At 38.8% G+C, this 18,554-nt stretch overlaps 1 protein-coding gene across 1 annotated transcript; it reads left to right on the forward strand.

Moving 5' to 3' along the window:
- The first annotated feature begins 689 nt into the window (after window positions 1-689).
- On the forward strand, window positions 690-16,850 carry LOC106908804 (dystroglycan 1-like). The gene is made up of 3 exons (XM_014975025.2): window positions 690-1,056; window positions 9,526-10,089; window positions 12,954-16,850. Exons 2-3 carry the CDS (start codon window positions 9,670-9,672, stop codon window positions 15,255-15,257), a joined length of 2,724 nt encoding a protein of 907 aa, XP_014830511.1. The 5' UTR covers window positions 690-1,056; window positions 9,526-9,669; the 3' UTR covers window positions 15,258-16,850.
- The last annotated feature ends 1,704 nt before the right edge of the window (window positions 16,851-18,554 follow it).

Here is an 18,554-nt window from a genome sequence, read left to right on the forward strand (position 1 = left end):
TCTTGATTTTGTATAAAATTCTACTCGCACCATGATCTTCAGAGGTTCCACAGTAGTCCCCAGAAGAAAATTATCCTTCTTAATCAGGTTGTTGCGTGTTTTTAGGCTTGGTTCTGATGCTGCTACCCCAACAGGTGATGGGAGAAGAGATGACACTCAGCAGGGTTACAGAAGATCTCCAATATCTTGGTGCATCTTGGTTGCAATCTGTAAAACAAACAGTGGTAAGAACATGTACAAAACAATGAAATAATGAAATGAAATAAGCAGGATTGGTTTGGCTCTAGAAGCTGGTTGACAAGAAGTTAATCTAAGTGAGCCACAAAATCAAATTCTTTCACGGGTCCCATAAAATCTTGGGCTGGCTCTGACTGTTTTGAATATAAATATGCAGCAAGTATGAAGGAGGAGGGAAAGGGTTGCAACTACACATTCTTACATACACATGCAAATAGACTGCATGCCCGTACACATTCTTTCTATAGTTTACCTGCCTGGATTTGTCAAGGTTTCCTGGGAGGAGCTCTGGATCTGCAGACAAAGGAGCATACTTGGATTAGGTTTTTAGGTCACTCAAGGTGGAAATATAAAAAAAAAAAAAAACACACACACACACACATACACAATGACGCTCTAGCACCATAATTAAGCATAGTACAGTATAATTACGAGGTGAGTGCTTCCAGTTGTGATGTTTTCACCTGCTTCTGTTCGGATAAAAAGAAGGCGGAGTCAGGCTGCTAACAGGACTGGCCTCAACCTGTAGACCTGTGTGAAGCGAACAGAGAGAAGGAGCGCGGCGGCGGTGGCGGAGGGAGGGGAATCTACCGTCACCACCACTATATACAGATAAAAAAAAATATCTGTAGGCTTAATCTAACCAGATGGACGTATTTCTCTCCCTGAACTGGTTTCTCTACGAGCTTAATGATAGCTGCCTGCGTCGCTGAGGGGAACAGCCCGTAGTTAATGGCATTTGCGAAGACTTCGCGGCTCTCTCCGGGTAGAAGAGGAGACATTACGCCGCGAGTTAGCTAACGTTAGCTCGCTAACAAGGTCAGTTTGAAATATGGACTCTGTTGCTCTTGTGTTTTACTTTTGAATAGGATTTCGTCTTCCTTCTGTGTGCACACCGGACTCGTGTGCAGGATTAGCGGGGACTCCAGGTCGCTGACAGGACGTGCAAAAGACTGCGTTTGTGATGGATATATTATGTTTGCGTTAGCCTGTTAGTTAGCCCCCCTCGGTAGTTAAATCTCTGCCCAGTCCGCTCCTTATCCCACTTTGGTGTTTGAAAGTGAGCTGACTCACAATAACTCTGCCTTGTTCAGGTTGCTGCTTTCAGTGAAGCTTTTGTTAAAACCTGATTCAGCAATGCAGCCTGACCTGGATAAAGGGAGCTGCGGTGTTTTTGACACAGCTTTGTGTTTCTGAGGCGAATGCCCCAGCAGCAAGTCGCTGCTCGTTTCCGCCTAGAATAAAACAGGTGCATCTCTGCGCCTCAGACGGAAGGACGTGGGATAACTCATCTAGCCGCTTACTAAATTAGCCAATTTACATCTTTCAGCAGTTTTACAGAGAAGTTGGCCCGACTTATCGAGAGTTTCCCTGGTATATACTGAGGAATGATTTATCAAGGTTGAACGTCGTAGGCGGCGTTGCGATTTCCAAAGGCCTCCTCCACCGAGTCCACTTGAAGCGGGGCCCAGGAGCTAATGCCTAGTTACTGAGCTACCGCTAGCTTTATCACATTACCTGCAGTTTGCATTGCAACACAAAACTGCTATTCTGCAACACTTAATCATGTTAATAGTCACAGTGTTTGCCTTTTCGCATGCCTTCTAAACGAGATTTTTTTTCCTCCACCCTCTAATCGCAGGAACAGAGTCGCTGCTGATGTTGGAAGGATTGATTAGTTGGATTTATAATTGACACGAAAGGATTATGAGCCAGCGGCCACACAGACTTATAAAAAGGCCTCCCACTCAGTCCCTGTAAGACACGCAAGAAATCTAATGTAACATCTGTTCTTGCTGAGACAGTTTGAATCAGCCAGTTATGTGTAAATCTTCTAATGGTTTTTGCTGTAACTTTTTGTACATTATCTAGAGTCTTTATGTAATTATCTCCGTTAATGTACATATTCTTGTTGAGTAAATTGAGAGTTTTGCATGTGGTTTGGGGACTCTTTGAGGTCGCTTTGTTCTTCTTTAGTGCTGCTTTTTGTCATTTATCAGTAGCAACATTTTTGAAAGGGGCTTTTTTGTTAAAACAGTTGTTAAAAGAAGTTGTGGATTATCCCTAAATCTAGTGTGTAGGTTACTGATTAAGTTGACTAGCTACTTTTGAATGGGTGTTCAAAGGATCTTTGATGCCTTTTACAGTGTTTAGTAAAAGTCTTAATTTGACTACTTGTAACTAGGGTTGTCAAACTATGTTTTTAAGATGATCTACATTAGTAAAATTACCTATTCAAAGATTTCAAATGTCAAAATTGATATAAACTCACCCATTCACATTTGCCTAAATTGTAGCACTTCTTCCAGCAACCTTTCTCACCTGACCAAAACAATGAGCTGCTGCAGAAAGTCTTAAACTCTGCTAGCATGACGTGTAAATTGAGAGGGGGCAAAAAAACCCGCAAAACTTTTTGAAGTCTTTCCCTTTGAGATTCTAATGCTGAACTGCTAGTTGCACATTGCCAATGTTTGACAGCATCTAAAAGCTCCAGCATCTGCAACAGATAGATAATGCTATCTGTTATCTGCTAGAATATCAGCGAGAAGGACACGGTGACTCTGTTTTGTCCAAAAAAACTTTCCTGTCAAGATGCGCTTCCCAGATGGGAAGATGTGCACCATACAGGGCTCTGTTGTGTCGCGTTACAAATCAACGCAGGAAAATGTTCATCAGTTGTTGGCTACTAAAAAGTGAAGCAACGAAATGAACCAGTGCAAACCCATTCACTCCTCCTTAGTTACAAAAGCAATGGAGGCCAATGAGACAAACGGTTATGCAGGTTATGGTGGAGCCAGACTGAATCTGACAAAGCAGGAAAAGGTAGGCACCCGCCGTTGATCATTAAAGGAAATACTATTATGCAAAATTGCCAGCAACATCAAAACAGCATAGGGTTGTTGCTGAATACATCCACATGTAACAGAGCTGTGTTTTACAGTTATAATAAAAGGCAATAATTGTGTAAGTTAACCAGTTACATTCTTACTAGGATATTAAAACTTGTAGTGTGATCTATTGTTTTACCAGGCTGGGAAGTGGCACTTCTAATCAAGAACTAAATTGTCCCCTACTTTTTGGTTTTAATCTAATTAAAGAAGTTAAATGCTTACTTGTTCTATTTCAAATGTTTCTCTCCCTCTTTACTAGAAAACAAAACTGTGCCTTCAAAAAGCTATTGCTGTGTATCCAAAGAGTGTTTTTCTTAGCGTCAAGTTTGTCAAATTTTATTATCTTGACAAATTTACTTGTAGCTGTCCCTTTTTTAATATCAGCCAAAATGTTATGTTGTAGAATATATGACTGTGAAACCGAAACCCACAATACCAAGTTGAATCTGCTTTTTTTGTAGGGGGTATTGCTGAGCCAGTGATGAAATCACCTGTCAAGTGATTGATGTACAAATGGCATCTGCAGTGTAGCTGACAGGATTGCACCCATTATCAATCCCGTGTACTAATAAAGGTCAATATGAGATGTAACCGTGGTTCTAAAGTGTCATTCACTAAATTTACTACACCTGCACAATACCAGGAAAATGTGTAACTGCAATATAATTGCTGAATATTGTAATTAATTATATTGATTAGAATCAACATCACCCTTTTTTCACTTCATTGCAGTGATGTGAGCTTTGCCGCTCTTATGCACATCATGTGGGTCTCCAGGGCGATTGTAGTCAATCCAATCGATCAAATGTATGTTGGTATAGAGCTGACTACATTGTCTCAGATATACCCCACCAAACAAAACACAAAAGCAACAATTGTGTTTGCCCCTCCGGAACTTATTGGTTATTGCCTTTATAGCAATTCAGTTTATGATTGGTTTTTTAATTAGTTTGCTTGTCTACTGGCAAAAATTCAGAATAAACAATTGCATGCTGCTTACCAAATAGAAAACCTGCATCATCTTTAAAGATCTTATTAATGCCCACACTTTGACTATTGTTTTTTTTTTTTTTTTTTTTTTTTGGGTATTGTCAGAATTAAAAAATGTTTCCACATTTGAAAATACTGGAGGAGAAAAGTGGAGTAACATTTCTTAATTCAGCAATCTGCAGCGGGCAGTGATTTGTGGGGAAGGAGAAAGGCAGCATTTAACTTTAAACTCGACACAACTGGAGATTTTGACATCCCATTTAGTGTATAATAGCATATTTTAGCTGTTTCAAATATATATTTTTTTAAATCCTGTGTACTAGGTAATAGGTATGCCAACTTTGTACATTTGTTACTTATTTATATTGGCATTACTTTTTGCCATTTCTTAAATGCTGAGTTCACTAATAAATAAAAAAAATTTTGGGCATTTATACCAGGCATTTAGGTAAAGAAGCCCCCAGGGTCCTTAGGCTTTTAGTCTAGATGGGCTGTTGGGTTGTCTTTAAATTCATTTTTGCTTACTGGCATAAATATATGGTTAGTTACTGTTTTGGTTAAACATTTGTGGCTTGTAACATGAAAAAGATTATAATTTGTGCATGTCAGAGAAGATGCAGCAAACTCCACTAAACATATGGTGCCCTACAGTAATGGCGAACTTTCTGATAATGGATTTAGAGTGGTGTCTGAACTCCTGTAAATATCCAACAGCATTTGTTGACGTACAGCACTGAGATTTATAAGTGTACTGTAGTCGGTGTAAAGGGAGTTGCTCTGGAATCGCCATGCCAAGTTCTGTTTTCAGTCGGCAAAGACATTTTTTTTTCTTTTTTGTTGTTCCGTTTTCTCCCCACATATTTCATTACTTTGTTGAACAGAGTAGAGGGCAACACAAGGGAAACATCCAACTGCAAAGCAACCTTGTCTCGTGGATATGTTTGTTATTCAGCTCATGCTCTATCTAGAGGCTGCTGCATGTGCTACGTCAATTCAATTGGCCCTGAGTGCCACTGTGCATCGGAGGCCTAATTATTTTTGATGGTTTTCGAGTTTTAACTACTGTTGAACCACAAAGTGCATGGATGGTTGTAAAACGCTTTTGTGCCCCCAGTAGTAAAGGCCTCTGGGTGCAAATCACCCACACTAAAGTATATATCTTTGCACAGTTTACCAAACATACAGTATAAAGGCTTAACATAAAAAAATTAAAAAAAAAACACGAATTGGAGATAACACTGTTCTAAAATTAACAACCAGTGTTGTGCCTTAGCATAGACTCGACAAACTTGTTGCTTGTAGAGTAGAAATCTCATTAAATGAGTAATTTACTAAAAGTATTGTAAAGACTTGCATGAAGCCATTTCCTCACTGTGGTGGTTTGTACTTGTAGTCATTTAACCTGAGGCACAAATGTTTGTATAATTGTTTACTAGGCATGGCTGCCATGAGAATCTCACTGTTTGACAACCATGTGTTCAAAAGAAAAAAAAAATGCTATTTTACAGTATCGCAATATTATCACAAAAATTTAAAACAAGAATGTAAACATGTTTTTTTTATGGTGAAAAACAATTTTGCTAATGAAATAATATATTGACTATTGGAATTTAAGTCATGTTTATTATAATACTGTTTTTTTTTTTAAATAATTGATATTGACTCCTCTACTTCTAAATAATGACTATCTTGTGTTTCCTGGACTGGAAATATGTCCAAATAGAATAATTTGTCTTTCGTTTAAGTGAGAAAAAACCTTTTGGGTCTTTCTTCAGCCGGCTGACTGGCAGTGAACAGCAACAGGTGGGGATGGGGCCACTTTCTACTCCAGACAGCTGTGAAAAACGCCAGATAGCCTGTAGCTTTTTCTCTGGTAAAGAGAAAGTTACATGTTCTTACCCAATACTGGAAAACTAGCCAATGTGTAATGATTACATTCTTCCACTACTCTTTAAGGAAACAGCTGGATGGAATCAGAAATGTAATTTTATCACAATAATCCATTTTTATCATAAGATGAAATTGCTGCAATAAATAAACTTTAGCTACTCAAACTAGGTTGGTGGCATCAACTAACTCACTCACTCTTTGGTTACCTAGCAACACCCAGTTGAGTAACTTGTACAGGAGCAGTTTCATGTTTTGACACCATGCCTCAAAACTGCTTAAAAATAAAAAAAATAACAGCAGCAACAGTATGGCAGGTTTTCAGATATTTAAAACAAACAAAAAAACTAATCAATAGTTATCAACATTGACTGATATGAAACATTTATAAAGTGATATGTTTTTCACTATTCACTAAGCTCATGTAATGACATGGTTTCACTCAGATGCTTTGCTGTTTTTGGAAACTTAATTTAATGTGGCGTCAGTGAACAGATTCAACTTTCCCAAGAACTCTTGAGTGTTAAGGTAGTCTGAGTAGATCAAGCTGAATGTCAAATGAGACTGAGGGTTTAGAGGTAACATTGTTTAATACCAAACAGTGGCAGTCAGAATCAACACTAATTTGCAACCTCACCTATAAACCCAGTAACTGTTTTCAGCTTTAAATTAATCCTCATAAACACCTCCAGTCCTAACCTTTATATATATATATATATTTATTTTGTTTGTTTTTTGGTTTTGTTAAATACTGCTTAGATTCATGTTAAAATGAGTACAGTTCAATGCTCAGATGTATTTTCCCCTCCACTTCCTTCCTCGACATGTGTGGCAACAACCTGAGGTCATGTGTTGTGTTTTCTCTGTGTTAAAGGTAGCTTAGGCACCCGGCCCATTTTCGAGTTAATACTTGTTTTACATTTAGACCACAAACGACTGCATTATTCATGCATCATATAACGGTCGTTTTTTTTTTTTTTTTGTCCCCAACCTAAATGTGCTGCGCTGTTAAAGAATCAGTCACTTAAATTTCTTTCACAATCTTTCAATAAAGTCAATACTGTTTTCTTTTTTGGACTGAGTTGAAATGCTGGGGAAGTAGAGGAGGTGAGAGACGATGAACTGTCTGAGATGAAAGGGGGGCGGGGGGGTAATTCAGATGAGGTGCATGTCTCAGCTTGGTTAATGGGCTGGAAGAGTTGTGACTCATTGTTCTTTTTGTTTTCGTGAATAGATGGCAAATGGCAGAAAATGGCTTCCTCTGAATTGTTTTGTTTTTTGGTATGCCTTCCGTTTATGGAAAGTTCGTACATCTGTGTTAGATGGACTTTGATGAGCTGCTAGGTTTATGTATTGCTCGGACTTCATAGCATTGCTTACTTGATAAAGTTTTCTATTAACAGCCAGAGATGTTGACTGTCGAGAGTTGGAATAACTATTAAAGTGTTAATAGTAGTTAGGGTTGAGAATAATGGAGGGATAATTATGTTTTGGAAACATGCATAATAAAATTACAAAAAGGTAAGTAAAACAGTGAAATCGATCTGGATTTTGCTATCTTATTGGATTTATTTCCTTTTTTATTTGGAGGTATATTTTTTCTGTTCCCAGTTTTTTTTTTTTTTAATTTAAGGTAATTTTAGACTATAATAGTTTACAAATGTGCATGTCTTTTGTGGTTTTAATGTACAAACAAATGTTTTTTAAAACCAAATTTTATGTAATGCTTTATTTTTGTGGTTTAACTTATTGACCTACCTGAGAGAGTTTTGTTTTGGCTTCTTTTAAACAATCAGTGCAAAACCCAGGAGTCAAAAACTGAATGAAGATCAAAGTTGCACTGAATTTTCATGAGGATCAGCTGATTTTTTTTATTTTTTTTATATTCACAAATTTGCCTAAAGTTTGGTTTGTACTTTAATGGATTTTAGAGCAGGCAAAGACATTAATTGCATCACTTGATGTCACACCGTTGTGCCAAGGCAGACATTGTGATTCTAGGCAAATGGCTGACCCTCCTCTGCCCATTTGAGTGCTACAGGATTAAAGCTGGCAAGGTCAGAGCAGCAAGACTTTAATTCCAGGCCTGAGGTTTGCCTAATTAAAACTTTAACTGAGTGGGGGGAGAGGGTAGGAAGGAAAAAAAAAAAAACCTTGACTGCAGCTAAGAGTAATTGCTGTAACAAGAACTACAAAATAAAGTTGTAAAATATATAAGTGGTCTAACAGTGGTTTCCAAAGTAGGGGTCATGAGACACCAAGTGGGGCAGGTGGGGCTCTAAAGATGATTTTCAGAACCATTGTGATGTAGAAAGATGAATCATATCACTCTGTTAGATAAATAAATATAGTTAAAATATTTATGTATTTTATGGCGGTTACAGGCTGAAATGTCTGGTTTACAAATGACTACAAATATGGATGTTCTGATTTCTGCTTGTAAGGCTTTGACCAGCTGAATCACAGACGGTAATTACAATATACGCTGTTTGTAGTATCTTATTAATTTTAAATGACCATCTCTCTGTGTGTGTGGAACACAGCAGGGCCTTGATCGTCCAACTTTTACAGGTGTCTGTAGTTTACCTCACCTGACTCAAATAATTTGGTCTGAATTAAAGGCAGTTTATACGCATGGCCTGTTTTAATGTTCTGTTTTAATATTCTTCTGTTTTACATTTAGAGCACAAATAACTGCGTGATTCATGCATCGTTTTCTCAGCCTACATGTTCTGCACTGTTGCAAAATCTTTTCAGTAAAATGAATATCGTTTTCTCTTTTGGACTGTGTTGAAGAAATGATGGGGGGAGGGCTTGAGAGACAGTGACACTGAAATGAAAGAAGAAAAAAAATCTCAGACGTGGTGCACTTCTCAGCTAATGGACTCAAAGGGTTCTGACCCATTGTTTTTGTTTTAGTGAATAGATGGCAAGTTATACCATTTCTATAAAATTTAATTTACATTTGCTCCAAATAATTCCTCTGAGGTGTTATTGGGGTGCGTTTGCAAAAAATAATCCTTTGACCTAGATTCTTGTTCTCAGCTTTAATCAATGCAACAATACAGTGCTTTATGCTGGAACAAAAACACTTATCGTCTAAGGTCATTACTGCCAGACTTTTGGTAAAATGTGAAATCTGAAACAGTTGTGAATAGCTTTCCCTGAAAAATATATTTGTTTAATAACTGTTGTCTCTAGCTGTTTGAAACAAAGTACATTTTCTCAAAGAAGGTTTTGTTTGTAATTTCCTTGAACCAACACTCTCCTTGACAAAAACACATAATTGTCACAAAATTGTAGATGCTGATACTGTGTCAGGCCGTGAAAAAGGAGAGCATGACATTGCATCATGTCCTGGTGTATCATCATGTGATTCAGTCTTAATGTTGCCATTTTAAATAAAGAGATTGCCATGTAAGCAATGAATCTCGTGCGTTTTGGCACTGGTGGCTTTATATGCCTATGCAGCTTCGTCCTTATGTTTACTCTTCCGTTTTTCTGTGTGTATCTCTTGCAGCGGGCTGACATGGACGTCTGACAGGCTGTCAAAGATATCTTCATGGGTCACAGAGGACAGGGAAGAGAAACTGCAGCATTTGTGAGCATAGCCAATCACTAGAGATTCTGACCCATAAGCATATCATTGAAGAGACTTCAGTGCATGTGGCCTTCTCGGTTGTTCACTGACATCTGCTGTGCAGCCCAAAGGCCTCTTGATATGCACTATATACTTAGAGACATGAGCTGCAGGTATGCGGGGAGGAGTAGGTTTCCTTCATGCAGGACTCTCCCTGTTGTAATATGGCTTCTGGCTACTCTGGCCCATGGTGCCATGCCAGATCAGCAAGAAACACTGGTGGACATGATATCTGTGGAACTAGAGGCCTCTATGCAGTCCTCTGTGATGTCTGAGCTCCAGGCTGCAGCAACCTCAGTTGGTGAAGGCCCCCCTACAACTGTACCAGAGTCTTCTGTGGGGAATGGAGTCCACACAAACATCCCGGATTCCTCAGCAATCGTAGGCCAGGTGTTCCAATTGAAGGTTCCTCCTGGACCCGACCATGCATGCTGCAACGTCCAGGTACGTAAAGCTAAATCTTGGCGTCTCTAAAACCCATGATCTCAAAAAAATTCTAGCGTTCAGTCAAGATGTCCTAACATGTTAACAAATTATCACGTGACTTAATACAGCAGTGGGCATCTTTGTTTTTAAGTCATCTTCAAGAACTGTTATTCAGGAGTAGCTCAATAAATTTGAAAATTATGAAAAAGGGTGACATTCAATTAAAAACATTTGACTGAATTTATTATATTTATTCTTTTGAAGATTAAAGCTTACAGGTAATGAAAATCCAAACCTTAAAAACATTAAACCAATAAAAAACAGAAGTCTTAGCCGGCTAGGAAGCGGAAAGCATCACATGCTCTGACAAATAACACAATTCTACGAATCATTACTGACTGAGAATTTTCACTGAGCCTGAAGTCACTTAGATTTTAGTGCTTCTGCATTCTTCCTCCAGATTCTGAAACTTTGTTTCTGGATCTGGAGTGGCTTAATCAAGGAATGCAACCTTTCTGGCGCATGTGTTGTTTCTCTTAAAGTACTGGTTGCTGCCACATTTGTGCCCTAGCTACTTACTAACATTTTCTTTACCTCTCAAGACTGCAGGTATCCCTGTTTGTGCAGATTTTCCATTCACTCAAATCTCCATTAAGTTGCCTAAACGCAACACAATAAGTAGCCATCATCTCTAGCTGTGGCCTTAGTGACTTAGCTTCCACACCTCCTGTGTGTAACTGTTGTTTACATGATAGTGTTGACCTTTATATGGGCAACACGCATTACTATATGGGCAAGCAATTACTTTTTTGGTCATATTAGGGCTTTCTGTGAAACTGAATTCTGGGTTTTCAATACCTCTAAGCCAAAATGATCAAAATTACCAAAACTTCATGTGAAATGTAGCACTGTTTGTGATTAATCTGTGTATGTATTTAAATTTAAGATGCAACTGAATCCCTAAAGATATGAGTTTAGATGTAGCTAAAATAGTTTTTAAATTCTTGGGTGGAAATAAAACAGTTATAAAACTTTACAGAAGGCTGAACTGATGGTTCAATTGAATTATAGCTCAAGGAAGTAATAAAATGTGTCTTTGGAAATGCGTGCTTGTCAAAAATAATGTTTCCTTGCACTCTTCTATCTCCTGTGTCTTATAGTTGTCATATTGCCTAGAGTTTTCTGTCATTATAAAAAACATTTAATGCTCTATATAGCATTTATCCCATCATTTTTGATCACTGTATCACTGCTCATTGAGGCAGACTCTATTGCAATTTGTTCCAGTCAGACTTATGAGTGACATGAGATTATTATTGGCCTGAGTGGTGATACAGAATGATATCCTGTCACAGCGTAATAACTCAAAATGATGAGTGATGACTCACACAGTTATTATGAATAGGAGCTCACTCTGCTTCCTGTTCATCTTTGGCAAGATTTGATCAACTGAAAGGAATGAAAGGAGTGCGATTGTGGCAGATGATGGGGTTCCTTTTGCCCTACATATTTCAATTTTACATTCATTTTAATTCAGTGTGGTTTATCAGAGTTCCCCATCATTGGCATGAAACGGCAGACGGAATTAAATGGTTAATTTATGATAATTTATTCCGTACATTTCATATGAAACCATTAATCTCAGTTATTAAAACATTTGTTCTGTTTTTTGTTTAGAGATTGAACTGGTAATTGTTTTTTTGTTTTCTTTTTTGTAAGAAGAAATATTCTTACATTGGTATTACATTGGTATAAACAGATGTTCATTTTGAACATCTACTGATAAATAAAGATGCACTCTAACATATTATTAACATAAAAGTCCTTCTGAGCCACTATAGACAGATGATGTCAATTGTTAAGTTGACATTAGTGTATGCGTTTTTGGAGGGGTTTTGCCATGTGGTAGTGGTTTCACGGTGTTGAAAAGCAATATGGATATAAGCCTAGATAATAAATGTGCAACATATTAGTTTGCACATGGACAGATGTTTTCAAGCCTGTATTTATGTTAGCTGTGATTATTTTCTGCTTGCATTTTCTTTTCCCTCCGTATAACAATGAATAAACATCGATTCAGAAAACTGGTGTAGTTTTGGGTACAAACATCAGAAGTCCCACATATCTTCCATAAAACACTCTGCATACTAACACTCAAAGTGTGTAAGCAAATGGTGGTTGATGATTGTTGCAGCCAAAAAGAGTAAAAAAAAAAAATATAAATTGATAACCATGGCCCTGGTTAAACATAGTTTCAGTAACCTCTCCCATAGCATTTGCTAGACGAATGAACAAAAGACAGTAAAGTGATAACTAAACCAAAGTGAACTAATGATGAGCCACATGACACAAACAAAACCTGATAATATATTCCCATCCTCTGCAATTTTTTTTTCAAATGCTGTACTTGCAACAAAAAAACTAGTAAAGCACATTTTATACCTGCTGGATGAGATCCTATCTGTCTTGAGATGTTGCATGTGAAGTTAAAGTGTTGTCAGTCAGGAAGTTTTATGCCTCACTTTCAAAAATAATTCGATTTTGCTCAGACTTTCTCTTTGACCATCCCCAATATAAGACTTCTCTAAATTCTTAAAATGTGACACCCATCGTGGATTATTGAACAAAACCTCTGTGAAGATTTTAAGGAAAGTACATATGTACCTGTGTTAACACATCTAAGACAGGTAAAGTCTTCCTAAAAATAATATAAATGATGCATTTGCAGTACGAGGGGTACTTTTTTTTTGTATAAAACTGAAACTGTTACTGTTATTAAATGTGAGGTGACGGTTACTAGAGACTTTTATATTTCAGACCTAGCTTATATCAGATTTGCTCATGCTGTACAAAATGCTAATAGTTTTTCTCTTTTCTCTAAGCTCACTGAGATGGGAAGAGAGACCTTACCCTCCTGGCTGTACTGGGACAAAGAGAGATGCACTCTAAGAGGATTGGCTCTGGAGCAAGATAAAGGTGTATATCATATCTTGGTGTCAGGGGAGCAGATAACTGAAGGGACAAGTAGCCAAGTGTATCCCAGTACAGTCTTCACAGTTGAAGTGTACCCAGAAGAACGGGCTGACACTGAGCCGGCTCTGCTCACTCTGCAGTCCGATATCAGTGGCCTGCAGCCTTTCACCTGTGGCTCAGAGGAGCCTGTCACGGTCCTTACTGTCATCTTGGATGCTGATTTGACAAAGATGGTTGCTGAACAGAGGGTCAGCTTATTAGGACTTATGAGGAAATTCTCTCATGTGCCTCTGGAGCACATGAGAGTGGTGCCTGTTGTAAACAATCGCTTATTTGACATGTCTGCTTTCATGGCTGGACCAGGAAATGCAAAGAAAGTTGTGGAGAATGGAGCCCTGCTGTCATGGAAAGTTGGATGTGCGCTTGATCAGCCCAGCATTCCTGACATCAGCAGTGTGCAGTCCTCGGCAAAAGATGGGACGATGTCAGCCAGGTTGGGTTACCCAGTGGTTGGCTGGCATATTGTCAACAAAAAACCCCATGTAGTGAAACGCATCAGGCGTCAGTTGTACAACACTCCTACTCCAGTGCCATCCCTACTTCCCCCCACTGTTAACCAAGAGCCTCTTTCTCGTGTTGTTCCTACCCCAACTTCACCCGCTATTGCCCCAGCAACAGACAACTCTACTCCTCCTGTCCGAGGCCCTTTACCTTTACCGGTGAAGCCCACATTGAGGGTCAAAGATCAAATAGCTCATACACCTGTCTTTGGACCTCCTCAACCTACCAGAGTGTTGGGAACTACGAGTACCATTCCAATCATGCCTACCATGACTCGACCAACAATTTTAGGGCCCACTGCTTCGCCAACGCCACCAGGTGCCGGCAAAAAACCAAAACCTTCAAAGAAGCCCAAGAAACCCAAAATGTCCACCCCTGCTCCCCGTGAACCAAAGTCCACCACTCCTAAAACAACCATACGTACAACTACTCTTTCTCTGACCACAGACTTGAATCAAAACCCAGAAATCCGCAACCCGATTGATCAAGTTAAAGCATGGGTTGGCACGTACTTTGAGGTCAAAATTGCTTCAGATGCGTTTTATGACAGAGAAGATGGTACCACTGACAAGTTGCGTTTGACTCTGAAGAAGACCCCAAAAGAAGCCGTGAGTGAAACCTCATGGATCCAGTTCAACAGCAGCATCCAGCTTTTGTACGGCCTTCCTGACGAGGAACATGAAGGGAATCATGAATACTTCATGCTGGCCACCGATAAGGGTGGGAAGAGCATCGTGGATGCGTTTGAGGTCCAAGTCAACCGCTGGACTAGCAATGACAAACCGTCAGTGGTGTTTGCTGCTCGTTTTCACGGTGACCCCAAAACTTTAAGTGAAAATGTTCACAATAAGATTCTTTTGACTAAAAAACTGGCCTATGCCCTGGGGGACCGAAATACCAGCACAGTGACCCTCAGGAGCATCACTAAAGGATCCATTGTGGTTGAATGGACCAACAATAGTATTCAGCAGAATTTTTGTCCAAAAGAACAGATAACTACTCTCACCAAAAGAATCTCAGATTCCCAAGGAACACCTTCGCCAGCCTTCATCAAGGCCATGGAGCCTGAATTTAAACCCATAAACATCTCAGTCCGTGGTACCAACAAATGTCAGAGCTACACATTCATTCCACCAGGAGAAGTGCCAATACCTGCCCTTCCTACAGCCACACCGTCTCCTGGAACAAGTCAAAGAAGTAGTGATGATGTTTACCTCCACACAGTGATCCCTGCTGTTGTGGTGGCAGCCTTGTTGCTTATAGCTGGGATCATTGCAATGGTCTGCTACCGCAAGAAGCGCAAAGGAAAAATGACAATAGAAGAACAGGCCACCTTCATAAAGAAGGGTGTTCCCATAATATTTGCTGATGAACTGGACGATTCCAAGTCTCCACCATCCTCCAGCATTCCTCTAATCCTGCAGGAGGAAAAACCGCCTCTTCCTCCTCCTGAGTACCCCAACATGGCCGGCCCCCACAGTACCCTGCTCAACCAGGATCTGCTGGAGGAGTATTCAGCCTACCAGGATGACGATCCCAATGCTCCACCTTATCAGCCCCCACCCCCTTTCACCGTTCCGATTGAGGGAAAAGGCTCACGCCCCAAGAATATGACATCCTACAGGTCACCACCTCCCTACGTACCTCCCTAACGCACACATCTGAGCTTTTAGTTTGAAAAGCTGGTCCGATTTAGGGATGCTTCTCAGAAACTACAACAGGAGTACATTTACTTGTGTTCAATGAACTGGCTTTGACTTTATAGAAGAGCAAGCAACGGCATATATCTGACCATCATGAATAAAACATTCTGCTACTGTCCCTGGACAAACGGATAGAGGACAGTTTGTATTTCTTTTTCCTTCCTGTAATTCAGATCTGCTTTTGACTTCTTGCATCTTATTTTTTTTGTCTGTTTTTTGCCAAGAAGAGCCAGTTTTATCTTCAATGATCTTCTATTTCTATTGTATAGAAAATAATAAAGCAGCAGGAAAGACTGAGGTCTTTTGGGCCTTTTGTGGCGATGTCACCATGACAGCAGACTCGAGGCTCTCCCTCCCGATTTTAATCTTTGAGTTCTAAATCATTCTTATCTGCCCTTCAGCTAGGTTTAGTAAGATTTTGCACTTGTTATTTCTTGAGGGGATGAAAAGCAAAATGGCAAATTGAACGCATGATGCATTTTATTCACACATAAATTGATTTGTTTATTAGATATTGATCTTCCCCGTTCTTTTACTTAGCTCCCTCTGGATAATAACATGCAGTACTTGCACTTATGCAAATTCTTGTTAAACCTTGCACTATGTGTCTTTAGCATAATTGAAATGGTTGAGTGTTTGACTGATAAGAAGGTACATGAATTTTAGATCCTTGAACTTGCCATATGACTGAGGTTCCTCTGGTACTTGACCACAAAGGACGCAACTGTAATCATGCCTGTTGTAGATGTAGCTTAAACATGATTTATTTTTCCTCTCTTTAATGTGTGCCACTACAGCTGCCTGTGAGATAACTGGGCTTGCTGTTGCCAAGGTGATGTCTGTGGACACAGTGCAATTCTCATGGAGTTGCTACAACAATAACAAAGGGGCCTGTGGAATGCTGTGATTCACAGCAGGCAGAATATATGTCAATAAGGTGGATCCATTGTCTTTTATTCCGTTTTTTTTTTGTTTGTTTTTTGTTTTTTAAATCTGTGAGGGGCGGGTGGGTGTAGAGTACTGTAATACCACTGCTCTGACACAAGGGTTTGCACTACTAGTGCGGTGCCTGTTGTCAGTTCAGGTGAGGCATGGGGTAGAAGAGGATGTACATATTTGTGTGCCTGTGAAATAAAACGACTCCATAATGTTGATGTTTTATCAGTAAACCTGGTTGGGAACTGGCGGGCCGCCGCCCACCCACCCCCCACTCCTCCCGAGTGGGAAATTTTTATTTTTTAATTGTATGTCTAGATTTATGATCACAGTCATTTAAAAAAATATATATATAACTTTATAGTTTGTGAGGGTAGAAAAGATTGTTTACGTGCCCATCACATTAAAACAAAAATAAAAATAAAGCATTATCTCAATGTGATGGGGAACAAAGGAACCACAACAATATGTGAATTATGTACAGTTCATATCACCATTAGAACAATGGTTAAAAAAAATCTAATGTTTTTACTGAGTTTTTGATACAGTCTTAAACTTGTTTTATGAAAATATATTAATAAAATGTAATACTATTTGTAAAACCTCCTATGTTGTATGGTCTCCTTTTATTTAAGAAACTTGTATGAAGTGGAAACATTTTATTTGTTTTATTGTTGAGGTCTGTCAAATATCTAATCAAATACACCTACCGTTCAGTACAATAGAATGTTAAACTTATTTGAATAATTTAAAAGTAATATTCAATCCCCACTTAATTCAAGTATTTATTCCTGTTCATTTTGATTATATTTTACTTCTAATGTAAATCCAACATCCAGAGCTCTGCATTGAAGCATATCATTAGATCAGGTATTTGTGCTTTTTGTTGAGTGGGGAAATCCTATGTCCTGTTGGAAAATTAAAAATATCCTCATAAAGCCTAAAAACAGAGGAAAACTAAAGGCTATCTTCAAATTTTCTGGTGGACTGAAGAAGTGTTTTCCTGGTCCTTAAAACTTGCATTCTGTCCACCTACGCTCTGCCTCCCAGATCGGAAACCTTGATTTCCAAAAAATATGTTCTGACAAGAGGACTTTGAACGACTGAACCTAATGCCTTTTCTCCTCAGCCCAGGTAAGATACTTCTGTCGTTATCTTTGGTTAACAAGTAGCTTTTCACAAGACAAGTCTCATAGATGTGTCTTTTGTGCTAGCTCTTTAATCTCTAACTCCATCCACAGTCCAGGCCTCGTCAACCTCTTCTTAAACTCCTGAATGGGTTTTGCTTTATAATCCTCTAAAGTCTCAGATTTTCTCAGTTCTCTGTGTTAGCACATTTCATTCTTCCACAGAGCATTCCATTTGTGAGCTTTTGTGGCTTACCTTGCATTTGTAGGGTGTCTGTGTGCTGGACAATATTCAATCTGTATTGGGAAAAAAACAAACATTTTATTTAACTTTCGGAAGGTATTTGTTTGCTAGTAGGCAAAATGTACTAGAACATGCTTGTAGTATTTCAATACATTCCTGCTACATTGAGCTTTAAAGGTTGGCGATGTTTGATATGGCTGAAATTTTAGTGCTGCCTGCTCTCATTGTGGTGATAAAATCCACAACAGGCAGCTTCTCTTTACAGCATTCCTTACTGGGCCATGTTTCTCTCTTTGGCTCTCTCTTCCCGGCTCTCTGGAGTAATCTCAATACCAAAGGCATATTCTTGTTAATGTAGCACGCAGTAATAACTGAGATTCAAAGTACTTGACATAAAACTTGTATACTAACAAAATGCATCGGTGCATAAAGCTGAAAAATGCAAACATCTTGACCTGGATCTTTCGGGACCACGTGGCTGAATTGTCAATGCGATCTAGGATTAATTTAGGTAGGCCAGCGACTCCTTGAAAAGGTCACCACTTTCCCATGGTTTATCCTTTGTGAATAAGGGCAATTACTGGGCTTTGCTGGAGCCCCAATGGCTTAGAAAAGGTTTTGTTACAAAGAATGGCCTTTTCGTGTCTTGTTGAATTTCTTTAGATCAAAACATTGTACGTTTCTTTTTAACATCTTCTAACCTATGCCATATTGTCAGATTTTATGTTGTTTTTTGTTTGTTTTTGTCTTTTTTTTATTGTATAGATCAGGCAATGGATTATAAAAATTAACTTGTCTTTCTGAAAAAAAAAGGTATGTAAAAAGTAAAATCAATTTTGAACAATGAGGCAATTTATTTTTCCTCATATGGTTTGAATATTTTTTTTTCCATAATTATTTTTTGAAAACTGCACAAATTTGTAAGTGGGCAAATACTTT

The sequence above is a fragment of the Poecilia mexicana genome, unplaced genomic scaffold, assembly GCF_051168715.1.
Source record: "Poecilia mexicana isolate PSO_F unplaced genomic scaffold, ASM5116871v1 scaffold_7, whole genome shotgun sequence".
NCBI lineage: Eukaryota > Metazoa > Chordata > Actinopteri > Cyprinodontiformes > Poeciliidae > Poecilia > Poecilia mexicana.

Coding starts and splice junctions, on each gene's coding strand:
- LOC106908804 (XM_014975025.2), top strand. CDS start 9,670: ATGTGGCCTTCTCGGTTGTTCACTGACATCTGCTGTGCAGCCCAAAGG. Junction 10,090..12,953: donor ATGCATGCTGCAACGTCCAG/GTACGTAAAGCT, acceptor CTTTTCTCTAAG/CTCACTGAGATGGGAAGAGA.